Below are 16,970 nucleotides of genomic sequence, written 5' to 3'. Positions count from 1 at the left end.
CAATCATCGCTTTTGGTAAATAACATATGAAAAATCTTAGTTGGTGATTGAAAAATTACCAAGTAATTTTGTGTAATTATGATGTAATTAATTCAGATATTCTGTATTCCAGGACCTTTTCTCAATCAGTGCTTATGTTTATGCTCAGAAGCCACAACTGGATATTCATAGTTTTGAAGGCACATTTACCAGGGTAAGTTAAATCTTTTGTTAAATACTAGTGTATTCATTGTTTATAGAAGTTAAAAACAACAAACCTTAAATTTGAATAAATGAAAACAGAAGCTTTGAACTGAAAAGGGGAAGCCTAGAGAATGTTTCAGGTTCTTAAATTTTCCCGCATGCGATCTCTCTGTGGGATATACTCAGTACAGTGCTTTTGTTTAGCAGATTTACTCTGGAAAAGGTCCTTCTCCCTGAGAATATTAGGAGTCGGTAAGATGAAGTACTTTGACTATTTCAGTGTGAGTTTGGGCAGTAGTTAATACACTGTGATACCCACACCGTCTCCTGAATCGTAGGGACTGGACGGCTGGTGTCTGCTCGCGCACGCGTGTGCGCTTCCTTTGATTCCTTGGTGATCCTGGTGTTCTGCTGTAGCTTGAAGCCCCTTCTCCCCGATGACTCCCCCGTCGGATTTGGAGGACTCAGAACTTTTGATTTTATCAGCTTAGACTAGGCTTTATAATACTACTTAAGGGGTTTTAGTATACGACTATAGTTTACTTCTAATTGCTACAGGTTTCTCTTGGTGTAGTCTGCTGCGTTTCTCTCTTGTTCACGTACCGGGATTAGCGAGCAGTTGTCATCATTTGAGAAAGCACTTGCTAATGCCAGATAATGAGCAGATTATGGGGATGTAAAAATGAGGATGCCTGTGGAGGAGATGGTCATTGGTCATTGCTTTGTAACTTTATTTTTACGAGTGCTTCAGTAATAGCATGTTCAAGGTGTTCATGGAAACAGATGAGGGAGATGCGGCAGTGTATAATGAGTTCTGGAGAAAACCAAGATCTTTATATGTTTTTGTAAAAATATTTATGAAAAAAGCATCTTCTAATTAAAGACAATTTAGCATATTTGATAAAAAGCCTTACCAGAGGGCTTCCTTAGCACGATAAGTTAAGAGTTATTAACTTAGAGGGCAGCTGGGTGGCTCAGGTCATGATCCTAGGGTCCTGGGATCAAGTCCCGCATCAGACAGCCTGCTTCTTCCTCCCTCTGCCTGCTGCTCTGCCTGCTTGTGTTTTCTCTCTTTCTCAAATAAATGGATAAAATCTTTGGAAAAAAAAGGTATTAACTTAGCCACTCTTAATATTTTGGAGTATTATTTGCTTCCTTTCTGTTTCACAGATTTATATTGCTTATCACTTGCTAAGAGTTAGAAATGTCTGCTAGACAATGTGTGGAATCCCACTGAAGTCAGTGCGAGGGAGCAAGAGTGTGGCTGAACACAGCCAGGCTGCAAAGCACAGTTCACACAGTGCGTGACTGAGCATGGGACAGTGTGTGACTTGTGTGCGTGGCTGAGTGTGTGAGACTGTGTGTGAGTTAGCGTGCAGGTGTGGGGGAAGGGTAGCCAGGCTCCATCCTGAAGGTCTTGTCAGAGGAAGGAAGAAGCCGTTTAAGGATTTTCAGCTTAGACGAGAGATTGTAATAATTGATGTATGTAAAAGAGTCCTCTAGACTTCTGGTTTGCTTGGGATGTAGGCAGTCACCTGAATTTGCTGCCATCCCCACTGCCTCCCCAAACTGTACAGGCCAGGTGTGGGAGTAGCTCGGGCTGCCTGTAGGTCACGCACGCAGCACGCACGGCAGAGCAGCACGCACGGCAGAGAGAAAACACTGTGAGCTCCAGTTTCTGTAAGTGAGGAAAAGTGTTCCACAGGGCACAGGCCCCTCCGGAGCCAGGAGAGGAGGACACAAGGAGTTTGTCTCGGGATTTGGACTTGATCGAGGCCCTGGAGTTCAATGAACCTCCATCGACCTCGTGTGAATTACTGCACGTTCTTGATCGGTGCTGTCCAGCTGCCCGGCCTTCCAAGGCCTCCGTTTGCTATTGCTAACAAGATTTTATTTCACTCTTCTTAAATACATACTCATAGTGGGTTCTGGAGTATTTAAGGAGAAAGAGCTTTATTTTCGTGTACATCTTTCAAAAAGGAGGAAAGGAAAAACCATGCTGAATAACTGGTTTTGTAACCGGAAAGTGGAATTCGTCAGTTTAGTTCCGGGAGTATGAAGTGAGCATTTAAAGAAGTAGTGTGCGTATATTCCTTTTCTAGAATATGAACCTCAGAGGGGAGAATACATGTTGTATAACAGCATAAGTAAGTAAATCAGAATCAGAACAAATTAATTCAGGTGTCCTGTGGCAATACATGTATTATGTATTTTAAGTATGCACATGGTGAATAATGTCTGCTTCTGCCTCACCCTAACCTCAGCTGCTCACTATGTGACATTCCGAGTAATATAAATGATTCATATTATTATTATTGATAGAATTGATTTGCTTATTGTTCAGGACCTAGCAGTTCTCCTTGAAGTTTAGAGTTTAAAACTGTAGCTAGTTTTGAAATATTAGCAATGTTCGTGGGCCTTTAACATTGCCTTCCCATTTAATGTTCTTTATATGCACTTTCTGCTGTCGTTTCTTCTGCAAATCACAGCACACTCATCATTGTTCAGATCTTTTCCAATCAAAATACTCCCTTTCTAAAAAGCAAACCTCTATTTGTTAAGTGCAGTGCACTATTGAGAAAACAGCTTTAAATGGTGACATTTTGCTTTCTCCCTCCCCAGAGCAAATTTCATCTTTGCAAACTGTGTAACATTAAAGAGAAGGAAACCCAGAGACAAAGTTCCTTAGAGATAATTTCTTTCCCATCTTCCCAGTCTTTATTCTGTACTATATGAGATTGGTAAAGAGCTATCTTTTACAATAATTTTCTTGATATTAGAAAAAGTTTGATGTTTAAAGTCCATCATTGTTATTACAGAATTGAAAAGTGTGCAGATACTGTGTGTTCTTCAACACATAATTGTGCTAGAAATAGACAAAATGAATTCACATGATTAAATAGTTGTAAAAAAGGAATGGGAGAACCAACTTAAGTTTCTAAAACGAAATTGAATTGAATCTTTTATTTGTAGTTTAGAAAGCCTTGTAATATGTGTATATTTACATATTTTCAAATATTTTATTTATTTATTTTAGAGAAAGAGAGAGCACAAGGGGGGTGGTGGGGGAAGAGCAGAAGGAGAGGGAAAGAATCTCAAGCAGCTCCCCACTGAGTGCAGAGCCAGACGTGGGGCTCGATCTCATGGCCCTGAGATGATGACCTGAGCTGAAATCAAGAGTCGGATGCTTAATCAACTGAGCCACCCAGGCGCCCTCATGTATATTTTTGATGCCTTATTTTCTTGGAGTTTGACACAGTGGGAAAATGTTGTACTAAAGGATATGCGTGCATTAGTAATGTTTAAATGTCCATGTATAGGGACCCCTAGGAAGAGTTTCAGACTCATAAAATCACTCATTTGTACTTTTGTGGTCACGTGGTGATGGGCAGCTGCAGGCAGGTTGGCCTAAAGGAGTGCTTCAAAGGCGTGCCGCCGAAATAGGACAGCTTACAATAACAGCAGACCCTGGCTTCATGCGGAGTGCAAAGATAAGGGGCACTGGAAAGTAGAGGGGGAGCTCCACGTGTTTCTATTCTTTGATTTATTCACTTCCTGGGCAGGTATGGGCGCCTATGCTGTGCGAGGCGCTCAGAAGGTCTAGCGCAACACCATAGTTACATAGCTCACAGTCTGGGGGGCGGGTAGAGAAGCATGGAAATTGCCCCAATACATGAAAATAATTCAGTTCATATTAGAGAATCATTTAGTTTGTTTCATACTTTAAATGATAAGTGTATGTGTCACACTTATCTGGCAGGATTTTTTCAGATTATATACTCCGTTTGCTAGGTTGTGGCTGTAACTCCTAGATTAACATACAATTGAAATATAAGCCATGTGTACCGTATTTGGGAAATAGAAGTGAGTTTACATAGATTGTTCTGTCTGTCCAACAGTGTCTGTCAGAGTTGGATTCTAAGAGCTTCTCTCAGTGCATCAGAAATGAGACAGTTCAGTTCAGGTATAAATAAATTCAAGTACAAAACAGTTGACGTATAGAGGGCTTCTGTATTGTAAAGACTCCAGTGACGGTGTGTTAGCTGCTTTCCGGGAGCTGGATCTGATGCCAGCGGTGTTCTAAGACTTGTAAGGATGTGATTGCCACTGGTGTAAAGCTGTATAAAATGCAGTGGTTAAAAGTACTACAAAGTGTGATAGTCTTATCCTTCTGATGGAAACACTAATGTTACTCTTTTGACTCTTCTTTCAAGTTGTTTTCCATTAACACATTTTTATTGGGATAGTGTAAGCCTGTTGTTTTTTTTTTTTTACTTAAGAAATACTTTTCCTTAGTATTTTGTATATCGATGGAGTTGCGTGATTATCGGTAGGTTTTCCAGCTAAACCTAGGAAATGCAGCAAGGTGTGTAGCGTATTTTACCTGACAACTGTAACTGGAGCAGTAACTTCAGGGAGACTGTAAGATGAAAAAGAAACGTGAGTGTCTCCAGAAGCAGGGCGTGGGCCGACGAGGCAGGCGGCTTCCATGGCCCATAGATCCCTGTAATCACGGGCCATCTGTGGGGGCGCCTGGGTGGCTCAGTCGTTAAGCGTCGACCTTCAGCTCAGGGCATGATCCCGGCGTTCTGGGATCGAGCCCCGCATCAGGCTCTTCTGTGGGGAGCCTGCTTCTTCCTCTCCCACTCCCCCTGCTTGTGTTCCCTCTGACGCTGGCTGTCTCTCTGTCAAGTAAATAAATAAATAAGAATCTTAAAAAAAAAAAAAAAAGGCCATCTGTGGAGCTCCTGGATTCTAACACCCAGTCTAAGAACTGTATTTGGAGACTTCCTTTTCTTTTCTGTTCTTTGATACCATTGCACCTCTGCCCGCCCGTGTGTGTGCCTGTGGCGCACTGTGTGTCATCGTGTGTGTCCCTTGTTGGCTCTTGTACTAGACCAGTGGCGACTGTGGTGAAAGGAGGTCTCAGCTCTGCTCGTGGCGTCCGTTTCTAACACGGGCTGTGGGCTGTGCTTAGGTACCGGGTACCTGTTGGAAAGAGTAGAATGAACTCTCCTCTTCCCACAGGATGTACCTGAGGCGCAGTTAAATTAAATCCCCTCTCCGCTCTTAAAATGGGTTGATTTTTAAGAAACAGCACTCACCTGTGTTTTGAACACTGAATGACATTGCCTGTCTCATCTGTCGAGTGGTAGCTTTTTTTTTAGGGTGCACTGACGGCATTGTGAGGGCAGATGGGTGTGGTCCGAAGACTTAACTGCTGACCGACCAGTGCTCGGAATGCAAGAGGCTGAGCAGTGGCCGCCCCTGCTGTCCCACGTCCACCGGCAGCTATGTGCCAAGCCCTTCCCTTGAATTCAGTTTAAATTATAACATTGCACCTGATCAATATTTACAATACTAGGGGAAATATTTTGGAAACTTGTCTGGATTGGTTTAGATTAGTTGTGCCTCACAAGTAAATCAGAGAACCAAATATCTAGCAAGTATCCAAGTATTCAGCAAAACGGCCAGAATTTATATCATTTGAAAATTATCCGATGACGGCGCCTGGGTGGCTCAGTCGGTGAGGTGTCTGCCTTCGGCTCAGGTCATGATCCCAGGGTGCTGGGATCAAGTTCTGCATTAGGTTCCCTGCTCAGTGGGGAATCTGCTTCTCCCTTTGCCCTTCACCCTGCTTGTGCTCTCTCTCGCATGCTCGCTCTCTCTCAAAATCTTCAAAAAAAAGAAAAGGAAATGGTTTGATGAGTGAACGGAAGGAAAATGCCAGTAGCACAGACCTCTGTTTCTTACACACACGTTAGAAAATTTCAGTTTCTTTCCTCCTTTCCAAGTTACTTTTATTTCTCTGTGACCTTAAAATACAATTCTCCATGGAGGGGGCATTATAGAGGAGAGACTCATGCCAGGACAGTGAAGGGTTTGGTACCTCATAGACACTTAGAGGCAATATGCCTCCACACTTAAAATCTTTCCTGGGTTACTTCCAGGGGCAGAGCTCCGGGCTTTTGTAATTCTCTGTTCTAGAAACACTCCATAACCAAAATTGCAAGATGCTGTGTAGACGATGACTTCAGATCAAGGTGAAAAGTTCCCAGATTTGAAATACTTTTGTGTTTAAACACACACGTTACAATCTAAAGACAAAACTAGAGTGTGCGTTATTGATTGCTGTTGTGATAGTGACGTGTGGCCGTGCTTGAGATCCGTAAACAGTAGTTTGTGACATACAGCTTATCTGTGAGCTTTTTTTAATGAAAAGTACCTAGTGTAATAATAATTTTAAAGAAAAATACAAATGTTGCCTTTATAGAGGTAGATACAGTTATGTATTAGTTTTAAAATATTCAGATACACTTTTTTCTCCCGTGAATGTATATATATATGTACATTTGAAAAGCATAATCCTTGTCCTTAGTGAAAGGCAAGGAGAGGATATTGATACTCTATAATAGCTACTAAGTAGAGGTTGATGGGTTAATTTATAATTTATCTGTGATAATATTTTATACGTTTCCAGGAATGCTGTGGTGTTATTAAGTTACATATTGGAAGATACAATTTTAGTTTGCTGCCTGAAAAAATTAGAACATATAGTGGTTTAATGCAAATATAAAACTATTTTATTTATGTTAGAGTTAAATATCTTAAAAATGAATTGATTAAAGGCATTCTTTCCACTTATAATTTCATTTTAAAAAATATTCCCATAATCTTTGTAATTTTTTTCATTTTGTTATGGTAAAATACACATAGCATAAAATTTACCATCTTAAACATTTTTAAGTGTGTAGTGCAGTGGCAGTAAGTACATTCATTATGTTGTGCGGGAATCACCACTGTCCACCTCCGTACCGTTTCATCTCCTAAAACTGAAACTCTGCCCCAGTTAAACACTCACTCCCCCTACTGGTCCCTCCAGCCCTTGGCAAGCACCATTCTCCTTTCTGTCTCCGAGATTTTTTTGGCTAAGTACCTCCCGTAACTAGAATCATGCAGTGTTTGTCTTATTGCGATTGGCTTGTTTTACTTGGCACCATGTCCTCAGGGATTATCTGTGTAGTAGCAGGTGTAGTAGACTCAGTAATATTCCATTAGATGGATAGGCCACATTTGGCCTGTCCATTCATCCATCCATGGGACATTGGGTTACTTCCACTTTGTAGCTATCATGAATAATTCTGCTACCAACGTGGATGTACAAATATCTCTTCCAGACCCTCCTTTCCGTTTTGGGGGGTCTGTACCCAGAAGTGGAATTTCTGGATCAAATCCTAATTCTGCTTTCAATTTTTGGGGACCCGCCATACCGTTTTCCACAGCGGCTGCACCATTTTACATTCCCACCAACAGTGCACAGGGGTCCTGTGTCTCCACATCCTCCATTTTCGGTTTTTCTGACTGTTGCCGTCCTCATGAGTGTGCGGTGGAACCTCATTGTGGTTTTGTTTGCCGTTTCCTAATGATTAGTGATATTGAGCATCTTTTCATGTCTTTTTTGGCCATTTGTATATCTTTGGAGAAATGTCTCTTCAAGTCTTTTTCCCCCTTTTTAACATTTTTTTGGTGGTGGTAGTGGTGAGTTTCAGGAGTTCTCTTTATATTCTGGGTGTTAATCCCTTGTCAGATCTATGATTTGCAGATATTTTCTCCCATTCTGTGGGTTGTCTTTTTACTCTGGATAGTGTCTTTTGATACACACAATTTAAAATTTTCATGAAGTTCAATTTGTCTGTTCTTTCTCTTGCTGCCTCTGCCTTTGGTGTCACATCCAAGAAATCACTGCCAAATCCAGTGCCTTGAAGCTTTTGTCCTATGTTTTCTTCTAAGGGTTTGGTTGTTTTACGTCTTACATTTAGGTCTGTGATCCATTTTGAGTTATTTTTGTATGTGGTATTAGGGAAGGGTAACTTCATTGTTTTGCATGTGGATATCCAGTTTTCCCGGCATCATTAGTTGAAAGACCCTTTTCCCAGGTTTAAGGTCTTGGCACCCTCATCAAAAATTATTTAACCATATATGAAAGTGTTTGTTTCTGGGCTCTTCATTTTATTCCATTGGTCTGTATGTCTGTCTTTATGCCAGCACCACACCATTCTGATTACTGTAGATTTGTAGTAAGTTTTAAAATCAAGAAGTATGATTCTTCCAGTTTTGTTTTTTTGTTCCTCCAAGACTGTTTTGGATATTGGGATCCTTTGAGATTCCATATGAATTTTAAGAGGGTTTTTCTGTTTCTGCAGAAAATGTCATTGGGATTTTGATAAAGGATTGCATTGAATCTGCAGATCACTTTGGGAAGTCTTGACATTTTAACAATATTAAGTCTTTATTTTTTAATCACAAAAGCGTATGGAATCTTTGCTTTTTCTGCATCAGTTCAGATGATCATGTGGATTTTTTTCTTCATTCTGTTAATGTAATTTATTACATTGATTGGCGTACATGTTGAACCAGCCTTGCATTCTGCTTGGTCATAGTGTATAATCCTTCTAATATTTTGCTAAATTCTCTTTGCTAGTATTACAAGATTTTGGCATCAGTGATCATAAAGGATGTTGATCTTTAGTTTATTTTTCTTGTCATGTCTTTGTCTGGCTTTGGTATCGGTTGTGCCAGGTTTATAGAGTGAGTTAGGAGATGTCCCTTCTCTTTAATTTTTCGGAGTAGTTTGAGAAGGATTGATGTTAGTTTTTCTTTGCATTTTTGGTAGATTTCACCAGTGAAGTCATTGGATCCAGGCCTTTTCTCCATCAGATTTTTTATTATTGATTCAAACTCTTAACTAGATACAGGTCTGTTCAGATTTCATATTTCTTCATGATTAGTCTTAGTAGGTTTTGTGTTTCTAGAAAGTCATCCATTCTTCCAGTTTCTTGGTTCCTTTTTATTTCTGTTGAAGTGTAGTGATTTTCCTACTTTGGTTTCTGAATTTAGTAATTTGGGTCTTCTTTTTTTTTCTTAGTCCAACTAGCTAAACGTTGGCCAATTTTGTCGATGTTTTCAAAGAACGAACTTCTGCTTTCATTCACTTTTAGGATTGTTTTCCTGTTCTTTATTTCATTTGTCTTTGCTCTACTCTTTTTTCCTTTTTTCAGCTAGCTTTAGGTTTAGATTAGTCTTCTTTTTCTAGTTCCAAAGTTGTAAAGTTAGGTCATCAATTTGAGATCTTTCCTCTTTTTTAATATAAGCATTTATAGCTATAAATTTCCCCCTTAGCACCACTTATGTTGCACCTCACAAGTTTTTGTAAGTTGTGCTTTCATTAACATTTGTCTCTAAGTATCTTTTAATTTCCTTTGTGATTTTTTCATAATCCATTGGTTGTTTAAAAGTGTTTAATTTCCACAATTTTGTGAATTTTCTGTTATTGATTTCTAACTTTATCTCATGGTTGGAGTAGTTACTTTGTATGATGATCTGTTGGGGCTTAATTTGTAACATAAGGTCTATCCTGGGAAATGTGCCATGTGCACTTGAGACGAATGTGTATGCTGTTTTTGGGTGGAGTGTTCTGTTTGTCTATTAGATCTAGTTGGCTTATTTTGCTAAGTTTTCTTTGTACTTAGTTCTGTCTGGTTGTTCTAGCCATAATTGTGAGTGGAATATTAAGGTCTCTATTACTGTTGAGCTATCTCTCCCTTAAATTCTGTCAGTTTTTGCTTCATATATTTTTATAGATTTTCATTAGATGCACAGTTGTTTGTAATCCTATCTTCCTGCCTTATTGAACATTTAATTAATATATAATTTCTCTTGGAGCCTCTTTTGGTGTAACATTTAATTTGTCTGATATTAGTATAGCCACACCTGCTCACTTTGTTTACTATTCTCATGGAATATCTCTTCCCATAGTTTGACTTGCAACCTCTCTGTCTTTGGATCTAAAGTGAGTCTCAGCATCTAAACAGTATATACTTGGATCATGTATTTTTATCCATTGTGCCAATCTCTATCTTTTGATTGTTGAGTTTAACCCATTGATACATTTTTTTTAAAGATTTTATTTATTTATTTGACAGAGAGACAGCCAGCGAGAGAGAGAACACAGGCAGGGGGAGTGGGAGAGGAAGAAGCAGGCTCATAGCAGAGGAGCCTGATGTGGGGCTCGATCCCAGGACTCTGGGATCATGCGCTGAGCCAAAGGCAGATGCTTAACGGCTGAGCCACCCAGGCGCCCCAAACCCATTGATACTTGAAGTAATTACTTAAAAGAAGGGACTAAACTTCTGTCATTGTTCAGTTTTCTCTGTGTGCCTTATAGTTTTTTGTTTTGTTTTGTTTTGTTTTTTTGTCCCTCATTTCCTACATTACTGTCTTCTATTGTGTTTAGTTGGTTTTTGTAGGGAAATGTTTAAATTTCTCATTTCCTTTTGTGTATATTCCATAGATGTTTTCTTTGTGGTTACCATGGGAATTACATTTAACATTCTAAAGATATAACACTCTAGTTTGAATTTATACCAACTTAAGTTCAATAACATACAAAGACTCCGCTCCTTTATAGCTCTGTCCCCACCCCTTTTGTTCGCTTATGTCACACAATTACATCTTTATACGTTCTGTGCCTAAAAATGTAGATGAATAATTCTTTTAAATGCACCAGCCTCTTAAATAATGTAGAAAACAAGATTTGGAGTTACAACCCAAAATTACAACAATACTAGGTTTTATGTATTAGTCTGTTAAGTCATGTAGAGAACAAAACATGCAGTTACAAACCGTTGTAACAATAATATTTGCTTTTATAATTGCCTGTGTACTTACTATTCTTGAGATCTTTATTTCTCTGTGTAGTTTCGAGTTACTGTATCCTCCTCTTGCACCTGCAGGACTCTGTTGAGTGGTTCTTGCTGGAAAGGTCTAGTGGTCACGTACTGTCTTAGCTTTTGTTGGTCTGGGAATGTCTTGATTTTACCCTGATTTTTGAAGGACAGTTTTGCTGGATATAGGATTCTTGGCTGACATGGGTGTGTGTGTGTGTGAGCACTTTGAATATACCCACACACTACCTTCTGACCTCCGGTATTTCTAATGAGAAATCTGCACCTAACTATGGGGATCCCTTGTATGTAATGCTTTGCTTCTCTTGTACTGCTTTCAAGATTCTCTTTTTTCTTTGTCTTTTTTTTTTTTTTTTTTTTGGTAAGATTTATTTATTTACATTAGAGAAGGAGATAGCACGTGATGGGGAGGGGCGGAGGGAGAACGAGAGAATCTCAGGCACACTCGCGCTGAGCACAGAGTCCAATGCAGGGGTCCGTCTCGCGACCCTGAGATCATGGCCCGGGCTGAAACAAGAGTTGGACACCTAACTGACTGAACTACCTGGGCGTCCTTGTCTTTGTCTTTTAAAACTTCTATTATCATGAGTCTCTGGGCGCCTGGGTAGCGCAGTCGTTAAAAGCGTCTGCCTTCGGCTCAGGGCGTGATCCCGGCGTTCCGGGATCGAGTCCCACATCGGGCTCCTCCGCTGGGAGCCTGCTTCTTCCTCTCTCTCACTCCCCTGCTGTGTTCCCTCTCTCGCTGGCTGTCTCTCTGTCACATAAATAAATAAAAAATCTTAAATTAAAAAAAAAAAAAAAATCATGAGTCTCTATGTGGGTCTCTTTGAGCTCTTCTTCCTGGGATTTGGTTGACCTTCTTCACTGTTTACATGCATGCCTTTCATCAGGTTAGGGGTGTTTTCATCCAGTACTTCTTCACATGTTTTCTCTGCCCTTTTCACTCTGTTTTCCCGGGATTCCCACAATACATATATTGGTTTGTACCGTGGTATCCTGCACTCCCTCAGACCCTTCTAATTTTCCTCCACCTGTTTTCATTCTGTTTCCAGATTTGGTCATCTCCATCGTTCTGTGTTCAGGTTTGCTGACTCTTCTGCAGGGTTAGATCTGCCTTGAATCTCTTTAGAGAAATTTTCATTTCAGTTATTGCACTTTTGAGCTCTTGACTTTCTTCTGGTTTCTGTTTAGGTTTTCTGTCTCCATATTTACATTTCGTTCACAGATTGTTTTCTTGGCATTCTCCACATCTTCATTTTATAAAACATCGTTAATACTTCTCTTTTAAAGTCTGTCTAGTGTATCTGACATCAGGTCTTTTTCAGGGGTAGTTTCTGTTGATTGATAATTTTCCTTTATATGGGCCCTATTTTTTTGGGTGTTTTTTTTTTTTTAATGCCTTTTTATTGTTGAACACTTTTTTTTTTTTTTTTTGGTATAATAATGTGGTAACTCTAGAAGTCAGTTCACACCCTTCCTCAGGGTTTACTGGGTTTTTAATCATTATATTTATTTATTTGTTTATTTATTATTATTATTATTATTATTATTATTATTATTATAGACTCTGTGCCGGGTTATCAGTCTGAGGTGTGCATCTGATGTCTTTTCAGGTCTTTTCTGAGATTTTTCTTGGGGACGCACAGTCACTTTGTGTTTTTTTCCATATGTGCAGTTGTTTTAGAATGTTCTAGTGTTTAATGTCTGGCTCCCAAAAAGGGGGTAAGGGGGCACTCGCCCTCTCGATGCCCTTGAAGTCACTCGAGCTGGAGCTGGAGGGGCGACAGCACGGGCGCCCAGCCTCCTGTGTCTGCACCTGTGGGATCAGAAGCAGCCATCAGTGATGAGAGCATAGACTCCTGCTCTTTGGAGGACGGGGCCCTTTCTGCCCACCTGGCGTCTGCGGGCTGCTCCAGAAGCAGGTGCACAGCTGCCTGCCTCGTGGTTGGGTAGCTGTGACTGCGCTAAGAGCTAGAAGAGACCAAACCGACTATTTCCCCTGGATAGTTGCAAGCCTGCAGCAGACTCCGCGGTCCCCAGATAGTCCCATCAGACAGATTCTGCCCGTGCAGTCGTGGCCCAGGTGGGGAGAGATTCCTAGAGCTCCCTGCTCTGCCCTCTTCCCAGGATCCTCTGTCTCAATTCCCTTGTTTTTCACCTTTATTCTGCAGTGCCATTTCACTGCTCATTAACTGAATCCAGCTTGTACACTTGGTTTTATCACTGCAGATATCTGAAGTAAAAAGTTGCTTACTTGCCATTTTTCCCCTTCTCTCTCTCTGAACAGGAAGACTGTGACCCACCCGTTCATGAGAGTCTCAGCATAGAAAATACGCTGTGGGCGAGCACCATTGTCGCATCAGGTATGAAGCGAGTTCTCTCGTTAGCGTCAGCTCTCACGTACAGGTGGTGCTTTGTGTATTGGAGTGACTGGGCAGTTCTCTGAGAATGCCTTGTGCCACACAGGGACCTTACTGATCATACCCTGTAGTTGGCGGGTGTGGGGTAGGCCCTGAGGGGCTGTGTTCTAGGCAAGCTCTGGCTGTGGGCTGTGCATTGCGGGCACACTCATTTTGCTGGTACTGATACCTTTTCTCGGCAAACTTGTCAGTGTCCCTTACTGGGAGGTGGCATAGCACAACTGGGGAAGCCAGTGGTGGTACTGGGGGGAGCTTCCCACTCCTTGGTCTCCCAGTAGGATTTGTAAGAGGTCACTGTGATGGGTTGTCTGTTGGGGAGAAAAGTATTAGGTGAGATAGGGGGCCTTGGGAAGTATTCCATGTTGGGCCTTTGAGGACGAGGATGAAACTTCTTAATTTTCTTCTGAATGAGTGAAATTAGAGGATGTTGGAGTATTTCTAGTGGCTGAACGGGGGAGGTCCCTTAAATATACATTTTGGAAAGTAAATTTCTCTGGGAGGTATTCAAATCTAAATGATGACCAGCTTTTCAGAAAGTAGCTGACCTGCTAATGGTAACCAAGACTGAATCTTAGCAGCAGGGAGCTTGAAGGATGCTGGTGGGGAGGAAGGCTAGGGAATGGTCGGGGTAGGGTTGTCTGTCTGCTCAGTCTGTGGCCCAACGCCAGCAGCCTTCCTATCTTGGAGCCCTGTTGCTCTTCTGGTGGTTTTGTAAGAATCCCTCTACGGACCAGGAGCTGTTGAATGCACAGGCCTGGGGAGCTCAGGGGCAAGGACGACTTAGTAAAGTGAGGCGGGTACTTTACGCTCTGCTGAGTACCCCCCAAAACAAAGAAGCCAAAATCCTTTCCTGGTCAGAGTTCGAGGGAGGAGCAAACAGGTGCGCCAGGTAAAGGGGTGGAAAGGTGTGCGAAGGGCTCGTGAGCGCACCAGCAGCTGTGTGAGGGCCTGGGGCAACAGTAGGCTAAAGAGGTTGGCACCGGGGCCTCATGCCCAGTGCTCGGGGGAGGGCAGGGCAGTTCTGTGCGCATGTGTGCCGGGGGAGAGGGGGCTTTGTGCACAGCAGCATGTAAAGCAGACTCCTCTAGGAGTCCACGTGTGCACCGTTTAGGGAATAGAGGATGAGAGGGGACTTAGTTTTATACTAATGTTTTCTATGTTTAACAAAAAGCTTGATGGCAAATGGGACAATTTTAATAGAAATTGAGGTATTTCATGATTTTTATACTGATGATTTTTTAAATTTCTCAAAAGAGAATGAGAAGAAGTTAAGGATAGATAGCACACCAAGGAGAGAGTCAGGGGGAGCAGGCCAGGTCTCAGGCTGTGTAGACCCCAGGAAGGGGAGACTCACCGTGCCCATGGGGTCACTGTGGAGAAGGCACTGTGGCCAGAAGTCTCAGAATCTTGTGCTCGTACTTCTTCCCCACTGCTGTTCTGTGCTGACCTTGCTGACAGCGGTGCCACAGCTCAGTGTGGTGCTGTCGTCAGTAGCCTCACTTCGTGGGCCCACATTGTTCGCATGGTCACACAGCCAGGCTGTCTCAGGATCAGGATTTGAATCCAGGTGGCTGTCCTTGACGGCTGTCACCCTTCAGTCTTTAGCATTTAATAGTTTATAGGAAAATATTTAAAACATACCACACATAAGCTGATACTTGGTTACAGATTTCACATTTTCCATGTCTAGAGCTGTATTCTATTTTGTTTCCATCATATTGAAGATGCTTTAAAAAAAATGTGTTTTATTTGATTTTCCGTTCCCTGTGTATTAGAGTGTTGGTACTCATCCCCAGTGCTGTCGATCTGTGTCCTTTCTCCTCACAGAGACAGAAGCCCCCAAGCATAAGGCTTCTGTGATGCCCCCAGTAATTCCCTGCACACACTTTTCTTCGCCTGTCCTCCACTCTCTAGGTGACCTTGACACGTGGTAGCTCCTAGTTGCATATGTGGCCAGAGCAGACACAAACCTAGGTGTCACATGTGCTTGCCATGTTGAGGACGGTTTCTGATGCCCTGATGTGTAGAACGCAGCTCACCCAGGCATTTTAACTTCCAAGAAAGTATTTATACTGCTCAAATACCATCCATTCGAAAAAATTTAAATAAGACACCTCTGATTTTAACTTGTGTTTGGACATTTTAAAAATGCAAGCTCTTTTCATTAATTTCAAATATTTTAACACATACTTACCTTTATTTAGAAACCTTAATAACGTGAGCTATTACTAGACTCTATATATTATCAGTGAGCAGTGTTTGAAAGACCTGGGTTTCCAGGAGTAATTTAAGGGCTCATATCTTCTTTATACTTGATTATAAGTTGAGAAAGAAAGACCAGATTTTTTTAAATCTTATTTTTTAAATGATACGTGTCCACCGAATTCAGGTTGCCTCCTAGTTGGGGTGAACGTGGGCCTTCCTCCCTTATCCTGGGGTTCTGAGTGCATGGGAACGAGGGTTCACGTTAACACCACAGAGGATCCAAGGACCAGGGGTCACCAAACAGGGACAAACACAACTGCTTGTGGTGCCCTCCATCTTCCTCCCCCTGTCGGTCAGTGAATGTCGTTCCTCCAGAGCAGAGTCAGTGTCCCAGAGCGCTGCCACGTGGCAGACGATAAGTGGACAAGAGAGTTTTCTGATCTTAAACTGCCAGGAGACTGGAAGCAGAGATATGCCTCTAGAGCAGGGCTGCTTGGCGTGTGTGCCGACGGGGGTCCAGGGTGACCCCTCTAGAGTGGGGGCGTGTGCGTAGACAGGTCCAGGGCTGGTAGTGATTGCAATAAATACAAAAAATGAGAGTAAACACTTGGACACTTTTGTAGCAGTTTGATGAAATAATTTAATGTTGAAAAAATCAGGACCTATATATTCTTTCTGGTTTTTGTGTTGTTTCATTTCTCTTGGTAATTTTTGGCATGATATTTTATCAGACTAGTCCACGCGACAGATGAGAAATTTTAAAATCACACCCGTGCCTTTAGTGTGCATGGTTTGTGAGGCTCCTGCTGCAGAGAGGTTGCTGGATGGGCGTTGGGAAAGCAGGAGAGGCTGTCCCACGACAGTCCCCTGAGGGACCTGACCCGGAGAGCTCTGGTGTAGCTGCACAGAAGAGCGTGGTGGCACGCGGTGCAGGAGCAGTGGGAGTCGCAGAGAACACAGCAGCATGCAGCACCCCATGTTGCTGCTTCTCGAACCTTGGGTCTCAGGGGTAGGCAGTCATGGCCGCTGGGAAGGGGGTGGGGCAGCCCTGCCATCCCTGGACACACGGCACGGTGGGTGGAGCCCAGACCTGGTGCAGGTCGCAGTGTCAGTCTGTGTGCCTGGCTCAGTCTCTCCATGTTGCTGTCCCGAGGCGAATCCATAGTCTTTGCTGGCCATCTTCTTAGTGTTCGCTGTCCATTCCAGGTGCAGGAAAACTCTGGAGTGAGTGGGTACCCATGCTTGGGGTTCTGTTGAGACTGGCACAAGGAAAGCAGTTTCTTCACGGGAGCCAGCAGGTTCCTAAGTGACAGTCAGGAAAGACTTTGGTTGGTTAAGAGCTCTTGAGGTCTGTCTGTCTGTCTGTCTCTGACACGTTATCTCTTGTCAGACTTTCTGATGAATGTGCTCTGTTGTG

At 42.2% G+C, this 16,970-nt stretch overlaps 1 protein-coding gene across 1 annotated transcript in view; it reads left to right on the top strand.

Moving 5' to 3' along the window:
• The window catches only part of ATP9B (ATPase phospholipid transporting 9B (putative)), a 250,034-nt gene that overhangs the window by 107,998 nt on the left and 125,066 nt on the right, over positions 1-16,970 (top strand). Inside the window, exons 9-10 of the mRNA XM_040632421.1 lie at positions 113-193; positions 13,216-13,291. Of these exons, the coding sequence (XP_040488355.1) occupies positions 113-193; positions 13,216-13,291 (157 nt within the window). The remainder of the gene's footprint in view (positions 1-112; positions 194-13,215; positions 13,292-16,970) is intronic.

The sequence above is a fragment of the Ursus maritimus genome, unplaced genomic scaffold, assembly GCF_017311325.1.
Source record: "Ursus maritimus isolate PB19 unplaced genomic scaffold, ASM1731132v1 scaffold_18, whole genome shotgun sequence".
Classification (NCBI taxonomy): Eukaryota; Metazoa; Chordata; class Mammalia; order Carnivora; family Ursidae; genus Ursus; species Ursus maritimus.
Note: the sequence above shows the minus strand (reverse complement) of the source record. Positions and strands in the feature narration are given on the sequence as shown.